At 30.0% G+C, this 18,932-nt stretch overlaps 2 protein-coding genes and 1 non-coding gene across 4 annotated transcripts; 1 reads left to right on the forward strand and 2 right to left on the reverse strand.

The window, feature by feature from the left end:
• Positions 1-1,313: 1,313 nt before the first annotated feature.
• On the reverse strand, positions 1,314-18,201 carry LOC118067640 (muscle-specific protein 20-like). 2 transcript variants are annotated; one of them, XM_035084493.1, is made up of 5 exons: positions 18,064-18,201; positions 12,295-12,376; positions 6,741-6,870; positions 1,748-1,868; positions 1,314-1,617 (listed from the first exon to the last, which is right to left on the reverse strand). In XM_035084493.1, exons 1-5 carry the CDS (start codon positions 18,085-18,087, stop codon positions 1,426-1,428), a joined length of 549 nt encoding a protein of 182 aa, XP_034940384.1. In that variant the 5' UTR covers positions 18,088-18,201; the 3' UTR covers positions 1,314-1,425. The 2 variants fall into 2 exon arrangements, with proteins under 2 accessions (XP_034940384.1, XP_034940385.1); XM_035084494.1 differs by lacking the exons at positions 12,295-12,376; positions 18,064-18,201 and adding an exon at positions 10,747-10,892.
• Positions 13,162-13,302, reverse strand: LOC118067643 (U4 spliceosomal RNA). Its single transcript, XR_004690407.1, has one exon. It is a non-coding gene; the product is annotated as a U4 spliceosomal RNA (small nuclear RNA).
• LOC118067641 (myophilin) lies at positions 14,330-16,869 on the forward strand. Its single transcript, XM_035084495.1, has 4 exons — positions 14,330-14,478; positions 16,024-16,223; positions 16,348-16,468; positions 16,559-16,869. The coding sequence occupies exons 1-4, from the start codon at positions 14,473-14,475 to the stop codon at positions 16,739-16,741; spliced, it is 510 nt and encodes a 169-aa protein (XP_034940386.1). The 5' UTR covers positions 14,330-14,472; the 3' UTR covers positions 16,742-16,869.
• Positions 18,202-18,932: the final 731 nt, after the last annotated feature.

Genomic DNA, 18,932 nt, shown 5'->3' on the forward strand with positions numbered 1-18,932 from the left:
TGAATAATAACAGAAATTGAAAAAATCAATCAAATAGAAATATAAAAATTATAATAATTCACTTAAATAAAGCGAATAGAAGTTCAAAACATATGTGTATCAGATTAAATCTTCTTTAAAGATAGCAGTACTTTGAATTTCAGAATACACAAAATTTAAACTAAGAGTGAGGAATAGAAGGGTTTGTTCATTAGATTCCAAGTTATTTATCTGTGTAATTTTAAATTTAAATTGTATATTTTTTGTAACTGCTTCTCAGTACAAATTCGAAAACTTTCGTTATTAAATGATTCAAATCATCAATTTGAGATGTTGGTGAAGCAGATCTTCATATACGTATAGGTATTCGTGATGTATGTGTAACATTTTGAAAGCTATGATTATTTAATTGATTTATCAATAACAATAAGAAATATTTTATCATAAAATTAGATTTTTTCTACAAATTTTTGACTATTACTAGAGAAAAATTTCAAGTTACTTAAAACTTTTAATAACTTAAACTTCAATTCCCTCTCAAGATATCTAAATATAACAAGTATTTAGCACAGTACTTGATTAATGTCAATATTATTAAGTCATTTTATCTCTTTTATTCACATAAGCAAAACAATTCAAATTAATGTTACTAGAAATCGGTTATACGATTCATACTGATTTTGATAATAATGAAAAATATCTAGAAAACATTTAAAATATAAAAATTTACAAACATCAAAATTAAATGCCATTAATATTTTTTTCCTTTCATCAAAAGTAAATGGAATGTTTTTATAAGATAAGATAAAGTATGTTATACAAAAAAGAAAGAACAACTAGGAAAATTTTATTATAGTAAATAAACTTACTTTTATTTCACCTGCAATTTATGGGATACAAAAAATACTTTAAAATAGTTTTGGAGCACACAATGAAAAAAATGATGGTCGAATAATTTTAAAAAGGCTTGAGAGCAGCATTGATAAATAGTTTGAATGAGATAATCCATAACATGAAAGTAAATTTAAGCATTGCATCAATAAGTGGGACGCAATGATGCGCGGAGCGGCCACTCCGAAGCGCTCCCCTTTCACGAGGCTTTCATGAACAGAAAGGAGTCAACATGTTACTTAAGTATAGCCGCGATATCAATTCAAACTCTCGCGCTTTACTCTGTTCTCCTGTTTCAGGGGGTCCCCGAGAACTGGCCTGCCCCACGATTCAGCTTACGTTGTTGCAAAATTTATCGCTCACTTTAATATCTCATGCCAATATCAGCAACATTATTCATGAAAAAGCCTCTTTGTTGATAAAATGAAAACCTTTATCAATGATTCAGAGTAAGTAGATTTATTTTATTGTATTCTCAAGGGATTTATCATAAGGGTTAGTATAAAAGAAAATTCACAAAAGAATCAATAAATGCTTCTATAAGTCAACAAATGTCTATTTTCCAAGAAGAATTTTTCTGCTGGCGCCAAAGTTTTGTCCTGATTGTGTCGCTCCTTTGTTGGATCCTGCTTGGAGACCAATTACTGATTCACCTGCTCGTAGTTGATCTTCAGTGAAATATCTTTTGTTTTCTTCTGAAGGTTTAGGTCCCAACCATGGTCCACGCCATTCAGGATGTTTGTAAGTCTGAAAAAAAGTTCAGGTTTGATGACAATAAATTTCACTTCCTTATTATTTGATTAATTAATGAAGTAACTATTAACACTTATCATTGTATTGTTAAGTAGACAAGTTTATTACTGAAGAGTATATTTACCGTGCGACCAATAGCAAAAATAGTATTTGTAACAAGTGCAATATTTTTCCTTTCCATCAGATCCACTGCTTGGAATAGATCAACGTCTGGTACTCCATACTTGACACAAGCTTTTTGAAATCTGCAACATGAATAATGATACAGATGAAAATGTGCTACGAGAGGGGAATATTTTTAGACTTATTTGGAAAAAATGTTGTAAAAAAGCTGAAGAAAACAAGAGAAAGTGTGTGTGGAAAAGGTAAAAAATGAAGAAAAAGAAAACCAAGCTCATGAATCAGCTCTTTGGTAAATCTGTTCGCCTGACCCTTTTCTTAGCTTAGTGACGCGCTTCTATTGTCTCAACATTAATTGCAAAATATTAATTAATAACACTAGGCTGTTCTTAAGGGATACATTTCTAAAAGACGTTCGTAAAGGGAAGAAATTGCCAGGTCATTCAAAAGGCAGATTTCTGTCACAGAAATGACGTGTCGCATATCCCAATCGACCAGGAGAATATGACGATGAAAACGTGGCATACATGCATGATAACACTTAAGTGAATGTTTAGGAATACAATATATTGATACAAAAGTAAATTCTTTATTGAAATTGATTATTTTGATCGATCCAAATAATTTTTGTAAATCTGAAGATTAATTTTTCGATGTAACTGATAGCTAATTAAATATTGAAATTTATTTAAAATAATTAAAAATATTTATTTACGTTATATTATATTGAAAATATTTCTTCCAATGAATTTTCGCAATACAAAATGCATTATTGATTGAAGGAAATTTATAATCCTCTAAAATGTATAAAATTTGAATTATTAGTAAAAAGATTAATTTCATCTATAAAATTCATGATTTGATTCGCGCATGTGTAGGTTTTTACATACACGACAAAGTCGACTGTGAGTATTTCAGCTTATACCTTCCTCGAGTAGCTAACTTCCTGATGACTAACGCGTCTGCCGCATATGAGCACCGAACTTTATTTCTATGATGTTGCGCTACTCGTCTGCCAATTAAACAGCACACGTGTGCTCTGAATGTCCGGCTTTTGAGTGAGTATTTTCTTCAAGACGAACAATGTCTGAGGGTGTGATGCTTTTGAATTGAACGATCAGTAAATGAGGAAGGACGGTACTTAGAAAGCCCAGGTAGACCAGAGTAACATGAAGGGTTTCAAAGTTACGATACGTCTTTTTAGTTTCAGTAGAGAATACCCGTGGTTTCCTTTCTCGCGTTCTCTTAAACACGTGGACCTTATACTTGTACTGCTCTTATGCTTTTCGCATCAAAAGGGAGTAATGCGGAGTGGCCGCGTTGCGCATGGTTGACCCCACTCTCCTCTTCTATTTATATAATTAGTATTTATGATAGTTATTAATTAATTACTACATCGTGTTACGAGAACTTTTTCCGTTCAATTGGTCACTCAAATACCTTAGTAATGTTTTTACAGATGGTTTTTAAGCTTAAGAAAAATAATGTATGATAGAGTTACTGAATTAATACTAATCCTTATTTATTTTTCTTTTATTTCAATGGTAAGAGACTTGGTAATTTAACAATTTGAAAAGAGAAATATAAAATACAATACACCATAGTTAAAAAAATTTATACTACGCACAAAGATATCAATTTAATGTCGAACATATTTCTTTATACAAAAATAGATTGATAAAATGAAATTATTTGAATTTTTTGATAAATTGGTGATATTATGGTTTGAATAAATCTGACTGATTACTTACTGAATTCTTTTATACCGATATTTATTTTACAATCACAGGAATTAAATAAATGAAGATAAATGGTAAAAATGATTTTCTAGACATCATTCTGATCATCATACGCATGACTTTGATAAGAAATTTGAGTATTTTTTTTTTTTAATTTCTCTCTTCTCTTAACTGAGTCATAAGTACATAAAGATCTAGAAGAGTCGGTATGAACTGGAGTAGTGAAAGTAAAAGTACTAAAAAAGCTCTTTCCACATTATGTTATCCCCAATACATATGTTAGGATGCTTGGATGAACTTAACCTTACAGTCAAAGATGCAGACCTTCTATAGAATTAAAGATTAAATCGAATTAAATATAATTTTAGTACAAAATTAAGAAGAATAATTTTTTTCATGAATTTTTCATAACATATGTTATGATTGTATTAAATTAAAATAGGAAGATCATTTCTAATTTTATCTAATCATAATTTAAATTCCATACAGTCTACTGATTTATTTGAACTCTTGATTGAACTAAGAATGTTTCGAACAAAGAAAATAAAAGTAAAAATTGCTACCTTAAAATAAGTCTCTTATAGACACCTGAATTACATTCGTCAATATTTAAATCATAAGAATTGACGTCGTAGTAATCTTAATATAAATGTATTATCTAAACTTTAAATTTACTTAAGTTGATAATTTTTGAATTTGTTATTTTAATCATGATACTGAATCATGAACAGATTTGATTTTTTATTGATCCCTATTACTTCAAATATTTGATGATTTAAAGATAGATATTACTCAATAAATTAATTTAAATTTATACGAAGTTTTCTAGATAAGATAGACATTACAATATACATGCACTAATATATAAAAACACTCGTTTCAACATAAGGTTTTCCCAAAACAGAATTACTATTGTACTGAACAATCAACGAATCCTCTTTCTTTGGCGGAAGATTATTTTTTATCACCACTAAAATGACTAATTTCAAAACTATTTCGTATGTAATTGTATTTATCATTAATTTGTGTCAATTTTCGATTTCTCTTAACCGTCAAAAACATTATAATACACTTACAACACCAGTCGTGATGATTTCAAACAAAGTACATGGTAAATATGAATTTTTACTCATTTCTTCGAAATTTAATTCATTTCTGTTATTAAATTTCAGATAGCTTATTAGATGAAACTATGGTACAATATGGATCTATAATTCATCCCAGATATGTTCTTACATTTGCAAATATTCTAAAAATGTAATTGATTGATTCATTAGAAAAATTTTAATTCTTTATTTGATTATTATTAAATAACTTTACTTATTACACTGCTGGTGTTTTTTATTACTATATTAATTACTATAGGTACCAACCAGAAGATCTATTGGTTCATATTGATTGTTATTCAGATTGGTTTATTTTTTTAAAATCTTGTTCTGACATTAAGCAAGCTCTACGCTTCAAATTTATCACAGATAATTATTCAAACTCTACAGGAATAGAATCAAAGTATGGCTTCATAGTTCTTAAAAATTCAATATTTACGAATCCAAGAGTAGATGTGGTTCGTTTAGCATTCAGTGATGATATTGTTGATAAATCTAATTGTTTAATTTATTCTTTTATTCATCATGAATACTTGAGTAGTTTTGGTGAGTTATTAAAATTTATGTATGTACATGTTTTTACCAAATATCAAATCTGTTCATTTTTATTTTTTAATGACAAGAAGTAGAACTTGATAGTAATATCCTATTATTTTTTTTAGTTTCATATGTAACTCCAGTTAGATTTGAAGAAGTGGATGGAATTTACTTGCCAAAAAGCAGATTGCGATTAATTGATGATAATGATAAAGAACTAGAACTACAAAGAATTGCTACAGAAGTTGTAAGTAGAATAATTAATCAAATAAATATAATGGAATATATTTTTGCCATGTAGATTGTTATAATTATTTGAAAAATATGAAATTATTGCTTATTTTTATCATTGACAGAGTTTTTTTGGTAGTCCAATTGTATGTGCTCTCAACAATTCAATGGCCTATGTTCAAGTTGGAATTTCAAATCTAAAATTTAAATTCAGTCCTCCTCGTTTTTTAAATAAATTTAGAGTAGATCCACAAATTAGTGAATTATCAGTCAATTTTTCTCCAGAAGAAACAGAAAAAATCCAGTCATTCTTACCTTTTAAGTTTCCAATTGAGTATTCAATCGTGCGCATGATTTCCTAATGAAGGATTGGTTTAGAGAAAAATAAAAAAAATTGTTTGGATATAATGTCGAACACTTTTTTTTATCAATTATTGCTTAATTTTATGTATTTTTATAATATTAACTTTATTTTTATCTTTTATGTAAATAAAGAAGATTATCAAAAATAAAAAAATAAATTACCAAAAAGAAAAACAAAATGAAATTTGAAAAAAATTAATCTAAACAAGAGTTTAATCGGTTTAGGAATAAAACTTCTTCAGTGTTGATATCAAAGCTATTTTGACCACCTCCTCACATGCAGATATGCGATCAGGATGGTAGCAAAGTATTAAAAGCAGAAATTTAGCTCGTTAGAAAATCATTAGACTTAGACGATGTCGTAAAAGTGAAAAATCATTGTGAATTTACTGCAGTCTCAAGATATGTATTGTTTAATATTGATATTTACTTCCCAGATGATTTTTTGTTGATAAACATTCGTAATTAGAACAGGTTTATTCCTAATCAATAAGACAAAGATCATGGAGTTAATTCCAAGCAAAAATAATACTGTCTGTTGTCATAAATAAGCGATGGTCCCGACCTCGGACTTTGTCAGTGCTTCTTTATCAAGGTTTTATGAAGTTGTAAGAGCTAACACGGTTTTCTCGAAAAAATTCTACAACTTACATAATTAATTATTTAAATTTGAAAATTGCAACTACACTTGATAATTTTTTAGATTGAAATCGTTGAAGTAATATTCACCATTTCAAATAATTATTAAAAATGACATCATAAGTTATATCATATCATGTCTTCTGGAAAGATTTATCGAAAAATAGTTTACTACAAAATACTGTCGATTGCGTAAAGTCGAATAAGAATCCGGCAAGCATGAAGGCAAGTAAGTGGAAGACTGACTCAACATTTTGCAATCAGTTCGCATATTTATTTGCAAAAAAATAAACTTCTATATGGGGAGATAATAAATGGAAAGCAAGTATTATTCGCAAACTTTGAGATTTTCAAGAAATTTTAGCTAATTATTGCTACTTACTGGTTCAAATTATCCATCATTTTGTAATCGCCTCCCGATGTGTTGATTTTGGAGATGATTCCTGGTTGAAGACGGTTCATCAGCTTGCAAAAAATCACACCATCTCTTAATGCATCTTCATATCTGACACCTAAAATTTAAGATTAGTATCTAAATGATTGTTTAAAAATGGGAAGAATTTTAAAAATTTTTTTCGAAAAAACGTTCTAACAATGAAGAAGATAATCTAGTAAAAATAATTGTTAATTAAACTTTGTGTTATTTTCTAACATTGTAATTGAATTAATAATTGAAATGTTTTATTTTACTTTATTATATAATATTTTAAAAAATTATTGCAAAATTTTCTATTCTGTTATTAAATGAATAAAACAATTCATAGAAATTTATTTCAACAAATTATTGAATTTATTTTACACAAAAATGATAAATTATGATAAAAAATTAAATTTTTAAAACAAATTGTATATTTTTTTATCTATTAACAATGTGAAAAATTGAAAGCATTACAACAAATGAGAATAAACATTATTTGCATTGAAATTAATTTAAATATACATGAATTGTTGATTAAGAACTTAATTAATCATAAATATAATTAATCTAAGTACCTAAATATTTTCGTATTTTCTGATGAATCTAATAAAAATAAGATTCAGAGGATACAAAGTTGACTGAAAAGAATGTTGAGACACACGAACGAATCAGGAACGCATAAATCGACGAGAAAATATAAGAATACACATTTTTTCGCACGATATTGCAAAAAAATACAAACTGCGCAATCGTGAGGTAAAAAAGATGACGTGGAGATTGAATAGAAATCGAAAGTGCGCCGGCGTCAATTATTGAACTCCGCCTCTGTATTATTGATAGCATAAGGCTCCAATGTGTAGCTTTCATTGTTCTGGGTGTTATTTTGAAATTTTTTTTATTTTCCTATCAGTATGGAATAATAATCGAACCTGTTTGATGGGTAAATAGTGGGATGAGGGGGAGGCGAAGAGAGACCAACGCAGTTTCATGTCACCCCATTATGCCAAGAGGGAGTCCAAGGGGGCATGCAATTTTTTTTACAGTTATCAAAGAAGAAATTGGACTACGGAATCGTCTTTACAAGCATCTCAAATGCGTTTTTTCGTCAAGCGAGTAACGACGACACATACTCAAGATACAAACCGGTCTCACATGAGCTTGGAGCTATTTCATTCGTAACTCGACGCCATTCGAAAGACGCACCGTATCTCCAATAGCCAGGAGTGCAGTTGACTTGTGGAGGTGTATCGATACGTTTTTATTTTCTTTTTTTAATTCATTCGTTTTGTACTTTTTCATTGGCGTATTATGTTCGTTCCATGTTATCCTTTGATGTGTAGCATTCAAAATCTAACTCGTTCCCATTGACCACGTCCATTCGAGGATTTTGCCGGAAGATACGTGGAAGAAGAGAAATACGAAGAATCAGTGATGGCCGGTGGACACACTATTGCTAGGAACCAGGCGGTTATACAATACGAGTGCTGATATTTAAATTGACTTGAAAAATATGCGGATGCTATAAATATAAAAGTTTAACTTATACTAAGAGAGCATGCATGATGTTGGGTATGTTGACCTACTCATTCTGAAATTGAATTACTGTTCATACCATGTCATTCCCATATTGACATGTGTTGTAGAGCAGCTCATGGTGATATTGGAGAATAGCAAAATCAGGAAATTTCGAAGGTCAACAGGTATAAACGAAACCACATGCCATCTGTTCATGAAACTACTAGCCTGATCCTGCAAGGACGTTTGATCACGTGGTTCCAAATTTCTAGGGAAACTACATCATGGGGAGATTTGGCAACTAGGGTTTGGAAGACACCAACTAGGTAAAGTGCGACGCAGAGGGAAAGAGATACGTTTTATCTTGTTGTTGAATCTGCTAGCCTAATACAAAACTGGTCGGAGTTCGGCGTTCCCAATTGACGAGCCATTGACAGCCGATCGACTCTTCCTAGTACGTTGGAATCCTATTAACTCTAGACTGAACCAAGTATAAAACTGTTCGATATGCTTCTTTAGAAAACTGAATGATGCTTACATTGTTTGTAGATATACTACATTCAGAAAAAAGTAAGATATGGGAGCAGCAAACAGAAAGTGCTCGTACGACATCAGGAACTCATTACCGTCCAGGAAGTCAGTTTCCGGGTACGATATCATAGTATCAGGAATTTATTTCGCTATGAGTGTGTTTTAATTGTTTAGAAGAAGTACAAAAATTTATCCTTGGGGAGGCGCCCAGTCGTATTTTAGTACTAGGGTTTTATGATCATATTGAAGCTGATTTAATTCAAGATGCAAAAATGGTATTTAGAGATTCTGGTGGTTCAACACTAAATCAATTTTTTCGTCATCATTAATAATAATATATTAATTAATTTATTATATTAATTTATAGATTATTTTATAACATCTGTTTGATGTTTGAGTAGATTTGCTAGCTTTTGGTTTGTGAAATTTATTTAAAATAACTGGACATTCATCAGAAAACAAAATAAATGATGCAACCCTGGTATTCTCGAAAACCTATGAAATGTCGTAAAAGAAAAGAGGTGACAGCTAATCAATAGTTAAAATTTTCTCTCACTGATAAATAAATATTTGTTTCATAAATGATAATAATCATTACTGTCGTCACAATCAATAGAATTAATTAAAATAGTTAATGTATGATAAAACAAATTGTTGAAAAATGAACTGGAAGAATATAACTAATGAGAATAAATTTTCAATTAGTTTATATTCCATTAAAAATGAATGAAAGTATTTGAATGAAACTGTCAGCTGGTAGCTTGGTATTTCAGGTTTATCGATTAAATGTCAAGCTCACATCATAAAGACGTCAAAGGCACGATTTTCATCAGGACAACATCCTGCATGCGAATTTACGACTTTTCCTCAAGCAACAGGTTTTGCTACAATGGCGGGAATGTATTTTTCATGTCGTATGATGGTTAGATACAAGAAACACTTGCAATGATAGCATAATATATTATTTCTATGCAAATCAAAATAAGTTTTTGAATGATAAACTCATAAATCATTTTTTTTTTGATACATAAATATTTATTATTAATCATTTTAACAACATAAATTAAAAGAATAGGAAACATAAAATGATTGGTTTTAATAAAAAGTTTAAATTTGAATAAAAAATTTGACTATAATTTATTGAAATTATTGAGGTGGAGTTTACACGAATGGCGTAACTACACAATTGAACATAATCTAAAGAGGATGAGATGTTTATTCAATTCAAAGAGTAATTGAACAATCATTTGTTAACTCAATTCAACAATAATCTATTTTGAATTCTCAATTTGTAAATATTCCAACAATTTCCTCATAATTTGTAATAAAATTCAAAGATCCAAACAAAAGGGGAATGATTTAAATATAATAAAACTACGATCACTGAAAATAGATAGCAAAGCTTAGCATCTAAAAGCAAGGAAGTAAATGCGCGGTTTGACGTCAACTTGTTGCGCAAGCTCGTAAATTTTCCCCCAGGCTGTAATCCTGGTAGGCTTGTCTCAAAGTGACGTCATTGACGAAGCTCTGACGAGCTTTCAGTATCTTGAAGTTTGTCATGTCTTCAACGCGATTGATCAACATTCACCTTGACCAGAGTATCATTGATTCAGAAATAAACCAAAGGTGTCCAGAGAAGAAAAAAAAGGAAAGACGATGAAACTAGCAGTTTTACAAACAGGGCTAGTATAAAAGCTACAGTAGTCAATTTTGTAGATTGATCAGGCGCAACTGGTTGACGTTGACGTTAGGGGTGAAGAAGAGAACCCTATAAATCCCTCAAACGTCTGCTAGTTTCCTGATGCTGTAGGTCGCCTTGCGCCGTCGTGACAGACGGATGACTGACGTTTGGATAGTTCAAGTGACAGTATGTGATGGTCAAAAGCTTTTGTTTGAATCTGACACTCTAGCATTTCTTACTTACAAAACATAGAAGCAAAGATCTTTGATGTCTTGAAAAGTATGAAAAAAAAGTAGATGAACAACTAGGCTTTAACTATGTCTCCCTGATACTCTAGCGTCTCTACAACGTAACATGATGAACGAGTGACGGCAAATCGATAACTGAAACATTTCTCAGAGCAGTCCGTTGTTGCTGTTGAGACTAATGATACTATTCATACCTAAAATCACCAATCTCGTATTAATTATCAAGGTCTGTATAGCATTTCGATCCACCAACCTTCTGCTAATTTCGTTATTTTTGAACTCGACAGGTGGAACTGGCTGTTTAAGCAACCAGGCTTCTACTCGGTGGTGAAAGCTCACTGTGGAAAACCCCCACCAGACATTGCAGACATTCGCGAGTTGGTACTGGTGCGAATAACATAAAGGTACAGTGCAAGCTCTGAGAGGGGATTGTATAGGTAAGTGGGGGTTGGTTTGGACGTTTGGCCACCTCCACAGCGTCCTCTATTTCACCAGGATGACAGTCGTGGATAGAGGATTTATACTTTTGAGATTAGCAACCATTTTTGATTGAAAATGATACGTTTTTGACAATCAAAGTCTAATGAATTACATATCAAAGAAATACACTCAGATCAGCTGATGCTGTTAAACTTTGTTAATTGATTGGCGTGATAAAAGTCGCATGATTTCATGTCTTGAATTAAACATAATGACGTGTTTGTTACATCAGTAGCAACATGATGAAACATCCGTTGAGACAAAGTTGTTGATTTGCGTCGACGCGCGATGTATTCACAAAATCAGGATTGTATGTAGTTAGACATGGGTAAGAATATGAATTTGATCTACCCTTGAGATTGTTCTAGAATCTAAATTCACTCACGTTGTGACATAATAGAGCGCGCGTTATGCCAGGGTAGTACGAAGCCTAGAAAGCAAAAGCTACCCTCTAGTACGGTTGTCAAGTGTGGAAATCAAGGAAGCAGCCACGTGTGAATAATGCTTTTCTTGCATATACGTAGATTAAATTCTATTGATTTGTTCAAAAACTGACCTTTCACAGCAATTTAACCTTACCAACGTCATGTACCTCAAAATTTCTATCCGGAACGCATCATATGTATGTAGGGAAAACTCTCACGTAAATGGGATCAAAAATATCCAAATGTCAAAGCTTGCAGACCCTTACCACCTTTAATGAACAGGATATCATATACTCTGCAGGGTTGAAAATTTTTTTAGAGGGTGAAATCATAACCCTGGTTTATGATTGTACGAAATATTGCAACACCGATAACTTCTAAATGATTCTGAAGGGCTTGCAGCGATTTTTCCACCCCTAAATATCAGGATATTATACGAGGGTTGATATGGCATCTAGGGTAGAGAATGTCATAGAATTGTACACAAAATTTCATGCTCAAATAAATCGATAAAAAGACTCTGCCCCCTTACGTTGAATTGAGTAGAGTAAACGATTACTACTTGCGTTTATGATCTCCTGATTTCTCGACCAATTGATGTTTAGACAAGTTTCAAACAATTACGTCTATGTACTCACCTGGTGGAAACCTTTCCCCGATTACTTGTTCAATCCATTGTTGTGCTTCTGCTTCCTGCTCGGGTTCACGTTTACCAGCAACCTATAATGTAAAAAAAGAAGGCTATTTGTATTGCTATGTCATTCTGTCTGAGTTTATTAATCAGACTTAAAGTATTTCAATCGCTCTGGGCAGTATAAAAAAAAGACCCAAGGCCCTTCGAAGAAAATTAATATTGTTCATTAAATATACACACTAGCTTTTGGCATATTGATGAATTTGTCTTTTATTATTTCGAAAAATGTAAAAAGATTTAGAATAACATTATTAATAATAATTAATTTTTTCAGAAACGATACTATAAAACCTGATTTTTTCTTGGACAAAGTATTTATTATAAATGTACTTGCATTACATAATTATTTCTACAAGAATTTGAAGGACCTCTTTTCAAATGAATGTTACAAAACCTAGTCTTGTAATCAGTTATCATTTTTTGAAATAAAAAAAAGAGTGCACTTTGATTTCACGTAACTGTAGTTCTAAACGACAAATCGATTTTGCTCTTTAAAACAACCGTTTTATTTTCTAATAATCTTCATTCTAATTTAGTAAAAAAAAAAATTAAACAAAATTAATTTCGATCGAAATACTCTAAACTAAAGACACTTCTCTTACGTCGTTAGGGATATAAATTTACATTCGTTGTGGGCGGAAGTCGTCATTCAGCAGCTAGTCACATAAAAATAAATTCGTAGCAACAAATTATAAGAAATGTAGTTATAATTTATTGCCTCTAAACGATAATGTATTTATCTATTGGTTTTATTTTACTGTTATACATAGTGTTATGTATATGAGAATTAATTTTGGATTTTTTTAATCAGTTTCCGCAGAAACTTTCAAAAATTGCCGTAGCCGATGGTATTTCACATCGTCTTGGCGGGGTATTGGTAAAAGTTTTCAACTAGCAATAATCGCACCTCGGTAGAACCTCATTGGTTACGATATCGCCACTGCGCAAAGCTAACGATCATTACTTCAAGTTTTGTATTTAAAAAGTATTTGACAATATTACTAATGCGAAAAAAATTTCGGGTGTGCGCCATCTACAAATATCCAATGAATTAAATTCCCCGTATCTTCTACAACCATGCTTTAATAGCTAATTCATGATAATTAAAACATTACTACTATAAACTTTTGATTTGTAAAGAAAATAAATAATAACATTACTTATAATAATTAATAATAATTTATTACAATTTGATTATTATTAATTATAAACAAAAATTTTATGAATAATTGATTGATAAAAAATAGTTAATAATTAATCATCTTTAGAACGTTATGATATTTTCTACGTTCAATGAATACATTCAAATATGCAATTAAATTCGTTACTTATTGTAATGTTTAATTAAATGAATATAAGTGTATAATTATACTTTACTTTTGAAACTTTCTGAATGGGTACTTTTAATTAGTTAACATGAATATTTCTCTCGTTACTTCTTAATAAAAATTTCTTTATTCAAGGATAAAACAATGTATCAAGCAATTTTAACTAAAATCTAAGAAATGAATATTAAGTTAAAAATAAAACACTAAAAACTTAAACTTTTATTAAATTTAATGACATATCATAAATAAAAAGTTATATTATAGTTCTATTATACTATTGGCTTTACTTCAATAGTTACATTGTCTTTGCAAACTAATATCTGTCTTATAATGGAAGAGTTGAGCAAGATTTAAAACTATCCCCTTGGCAGGAGATTCAACTTAATGTTCATCACATTAACCTATCTAACATTAATCAAATGAATTTAAAATGAATATTATGACACAAAGTATAATTTATAGAAATTCTACTTTTTTAAATACTCTTCAAGATAGCACGGAAAAAGATAATCATAGATCATAGTACAAAAAATAAAATAAAAAAATAAAAAGCGTGTGAGGGTGTGGGAACATCCAATGGGAAAGATGCCAAAGAGTGTTCAAGCTTCTTCAAAGATCAGTAGACTTCTCTTTACTGGACTGGAGGGGATGTTGGCATATAGCATCGCGACGTACGGCGTCTGATTTAGTTTCTACCCAACACGACAGACTTGGTTCAAAATTAGTGGTTTTCATCCTACTTATCAGGATAAAGCTTACTTCACTTGTTAATAGTGATCCAAGACACTTAAAAAATGCCGGTAGGTTTTGAACAGTTTTAGTTTTTTCATTAACATTTAACTAAACAAATGAAAATATGAAATTAAAAAATTATCTGCTAATTTATTTTATAATGCTTTTTAATTTAACACTTGCTCATATGTATGGAAGCTTTAGAGTAATTTTACTTTCAAACATTTGTCATAAATGTTTATATAATTGTTTTGGGATTCTATCAAGTAACTTCAACATGACAACAACTGGGCGTGACTTTTTGAATTATTATAAATTTTATTTTGGTTTGAATATTACTTTTTTGAGATAAAATTAAGGAATGGACTTGATGAACTCTATGTCTCGCCAACTTCCTCGAAATTTCTTTTATAAGAGAACTTTCAACAAATATATTCTGTATTTCAAATTTATTGATAAAATTTTTATTTTTTTAGTTAGTTTAATTTTCAATTAATATCTTAACTGATTTAGAAAAGAATGAGCTCACCTTTGCAAGCTGAAATTAGACTTCCGGTGTGTAATAATAAAAAAGAAAGGAGAATTAAGTTAGCCATCTGCACTCCATCCAACACTAGTGAGTTTTAGGTACTTGTAAAAGTGGCTGAAAATAATCTAAGGTAGCAAGAAAGCTCCAGAACAACCATCTAAACGAGACTGGAAGATTTATTTCAGCGTACAAACTTTCCTTGTCTCTCACAAATTAATTGTAAATATTAATCTAAGTGAAGTAACTATAACAGTGGTAGATTACTTGAGAGTTAGAAAATAATGAAATGGAAAATTAACCGTTAAGCTTAATAAATATATTGGCAAACACAGATAATTTACAAGTTAATATCCCAAAATATCATCGTGAGATCTGCCAAAAGAATATTTGTTAATAGACAAACATGACACCAGTATATAATGTTATAACTTCATCGTCAATTTTCAAGAGTAAAATTAAAAATGATGATGATTCTATCCAGTTTATAAATACTTATTTATCGCGCCAGGTTAAGACTTTACGTCATTCGCATTTAACTAGCCCATACATCCAGTAAATTATCACAGACTTCATGGAACTTGGAGAAAAAAATAAAGATCAAAGTATTAGAAAAGAGATATGAGGATTATTGGCACTTAATTGTTTATTATAAAGATAATAAAGTCCACGACTTTGTTTAAATGTACAAATAAAACTTTCAAGTAACTTATTGATAACAGCTGCATAGTATATTTACTGCTGATGATATTTTATATCTGTCATTTTTTATTTCTAGCCAATTTTATTTTCAGATGTGCTTAAGTGATACTATTAACCTCGTAAATTTTTTTCTGATATTAATTTTGGGCACACTAACATATTCCTAAAATACTAATATATTAGTTTACATAAAAAAAAGTTACAATTTATTAATTGATTCTAATTTATTTCTCATAATCTTTTCATCAAAAATAATTATTCTTGATGATATGTGGGAATCTTAATTTATTTAAAATAAACAGTTAAGTTCAATAACAAATCAACAACAATCATAAATAATAAAATAAAAATGAAAATATTTTCTGAAGTAAATATTTTTTTTTAGGCTCGCAATAAGGAACAAGAAGCTGAAGTTTTAGCTTGGATTGAAGCAGTTCTAGGTGAAAAACTTCCTAATGGAGATTATGAAAACATTTTAAAGGATGGTGTGATTCTTTGTCAACTTATCAATAAAATTGCCCCTGGATCAGTAAAAAAGATCCAAACTAAAGGAACGAACTTCCAGCTTATGGAGAATGTTCAGAGGTAAATCATTTTTAACTACCTTTAATTTGATTTAATTACTTCAGAAAAAGTATTTGAATTTATTTTTATAAACTCTAGACTTACTTAACAGGATATGACATATCTAAATATAAATTTTTTGCAGATTCCAAGCAGCTATCAAAGCATATGGTGTGCCTCAAGAAGAAATTTTCCAAACTGCTGATCTCTTTGAGAAAAGAAATATTCCTCAAGTCACCTTGTGTCTCTATGCTCTTGGAAGAATAGTAAGAGCACATATTTATATTTCTATAACTAATTTGTAAGATTATTTTATTTATAACATGATGGATAATTATTTAATTTTTTCCACTTAGACCCAAAAACATCCTGAATATAATGGACCAAGATTGGGCCCCAAAATGGCAGACAAAAATGAAAGAACCTTTACTGAAGAACAACTAAGAGCACATGAAGGCCAACTCAACCTTCAAATGGGATTCAACAAAGGTGCAACTCAAGCTGGTCATGGTGGATTTGGAAACACAAGACATATGTGAACTCTTTTATTATTTAATAAGATATCATTTGTCATATATTGATATTATATAAGTTAAATATTTAAATGATTGTAATTGGAATATTTTTTTAAGTCAAAACACCTTTACAACACACACATACACAAACACCAACAATGTACACACAAAAACATCTACTCAATTGACATTATTTGAATAATAATAATATAAAACAAGTTTTTATCTTGTAGTTTTTATTTAAATTATTAACTATTTTTAGGAATGAAATATAAATAAACAATTCTATTTTTTATACTTGGAGCTGAAAATTGAAGCTATTTACTATTTTAAAATAAGAGTGATATGCGTTGGATCTTAATGAAAGACAAGAGTATGATGATGAAGTCATTTACACGCCGGTTGTCTTTCAACACCAGTACACGTTAATGTAATAGAAGTGAACGTAGTGTCTGTTGACATTTTGTGTTAGAATATATATTTTAAAAATAATACAATCAGAGTAACTTTTTGAAATATCTTGCAAAATAACAAAAAAACTTCAAGATTAAAAATCAGTCGAGTTTGTAAGAAAATGTAATTCAGTTTCACTTTGGTTGGCATTAAATGAAGAAAACTATTTCTGGATTCATTTGATTTTCTTCAACATCTCTGGATCAGGTCACGGCTCCGTAACAAATTTGAAAACAAACAAGGGCATCCTTCTCTATTAATAAATGACCTCATTTTGTTTTATTTTTTTTATCACGAATTTAAAAGTGACTTTAAATTTTCACAACACCAAATTTAACCGAGAAAATTAACTATATTTTTTTCACTTGAAAAATGTTAGAAGATATTTTTTAATCTGTTAAAATTACGTAGCCTTTAAGTCATGATAGATCATCGATAAAATTAGAACTTATTTCTGAATATCAAAGGAAAGCTTTAAATTTTCGGAAGATGACAAGTGCTGTCTGTAATTAATGCGAAAAATATAATTTTCAATAAATTGGTCTACTTAAGACTTAGAGGTCAATAGTAGTTGAACAATTATTCTTATAATATTCAAACTAACAATAGACTGTAAACAAACAATAAACTGATGAATGAGAATCACCAAAAACCATAAATTCGCAATTGTTTTGATTTTCGCGCGATGTCAAATGTTGCGCACGCAATGTTCCATTTGTTAAACACGTCATAATTGTCGCGCGCACTTCACCGCAAATTGAAACGCATTCATCAACTTGACCGCAATGAATTACCATATTTCAATATCATTATACTTCATAATCAACGAGATTCAGTTACAATATTTAATCATCCAGCTAATTATTCAATATGTAGACGTTTATTAAGCTTACCTGCCACAATGGACGTCCAGGCATGTTGAGTATAACTTTGAAAACTGATGCTTTCACAGAAAATAGGCAGATAAAATTGAAAAATTTTTTTCACTCCTTGCTTATACTGACGTTAGCGCAAGCACACAAAAATGTGGGGCTGCGATGGTCCGTGCGGAGGTATATATCTGTGTCATGGATTTAAGAGTATTAGTGTAAATTGGCGTAGGCGCGTTTCTATATATGGATCACTTACTCATCTGCATAATACAAAAGTTTATATACGCATTCTTTGTATCAGAATTCAAACAAAACTATCGTCAAGTATACTAAACTAAGTTAACACAGCTTCTGCTCAGGATGATAAACATTATGTGAATGTAAACATTGCTAATGTTTTCACTGTTATTTGTCATTAATGAATCGGTGTAGATTTATTGTTCCAAAACTTAAGATCTAGAAAACAAAGTTTGATTAATTGGAATAAAATTACGAATAATTGATGCAACTTTAAAAAATAAAATGTTCGCAAACCTTTTATCAGAAAATCAAGAAGTTTTCTATTCCAGTTATTCTATTAACTCGAGAAAGCATGAAAAAATGGAAGGAAATCATGGATCAATAACTTTGGAAACTTTAGTTCCAAACTTTTTGGAGCAGAAAATATCTTCATTACTTTTGTTTTGTTCTCAATCTAAAAAATAACGAAAACCAGCTAAATTCAAATATGTCATCAATTAATAATATTGCTTTTATTTTAAACATTAAAGTGAATAAGTTAAAAATAATAAATAAATAACAAATAAATACCTCAAGTAATTTCTTTTTATTATAAATATTTTTAATAAGAGTTTTATTCAATCAAGGTGCATAATATTTATTTATTCAAG

This window comes from Chelonus insularis, unplaced genomic scaffold (assembly GCF_013357705.1).
Source record: "Chelonus insularis isolate UGA/USDA-ARS -01 unplaced genomic scaffold, ASM1335770v1 contig_390_pilon, whole genome shotgun sequence".
Classification (NCBI taxonomy): Eukaryota; Metazoa; Arthropoda; class Insecta; order Hymenoptera; family Braconidae; genus Chelonus; species Chelonus insularis.

Bases quoted from the DNA above. Each gene is read 5' to 3' on its own strand.
- LOC118067641 (XM_035084495.1), top strand. The intron at 16,224-16,347 runs GTAAATCATTTT...AATTTTTTGCAG, and splicing joins CTTATGGAGAATGTTCAGAG to ATTCCAAGCAGCTATCAAAG. The intron at 16,469-16,558 runs GTAAGAGCACAT...TTTTCCACTTAG, and splicing joins TCTATGCTCTTGGAAGAATA to ACCCAAAAACATCCTGAATA.
- LOC118067640 (XM_035084493.1), bottom strand. From the start codon at position 18,087: ATGCCTGGACGTCCATTGTGGCAG. The intron at 12,377-18,063 runs GTAAGCTTAATA...TTTACATTATAG, and splicing joins CTGGACGTCCATTGTGGCAG to GTTGCTGGTAAACGTGAACC. The intron at 1,869-6,740 runs GTAAGTAGCAAT...TTCATGTTGCAG, and splicing joins ATGATGGATAATTTGAACCA to ATTTCAAAAAGCTTGTGTCA.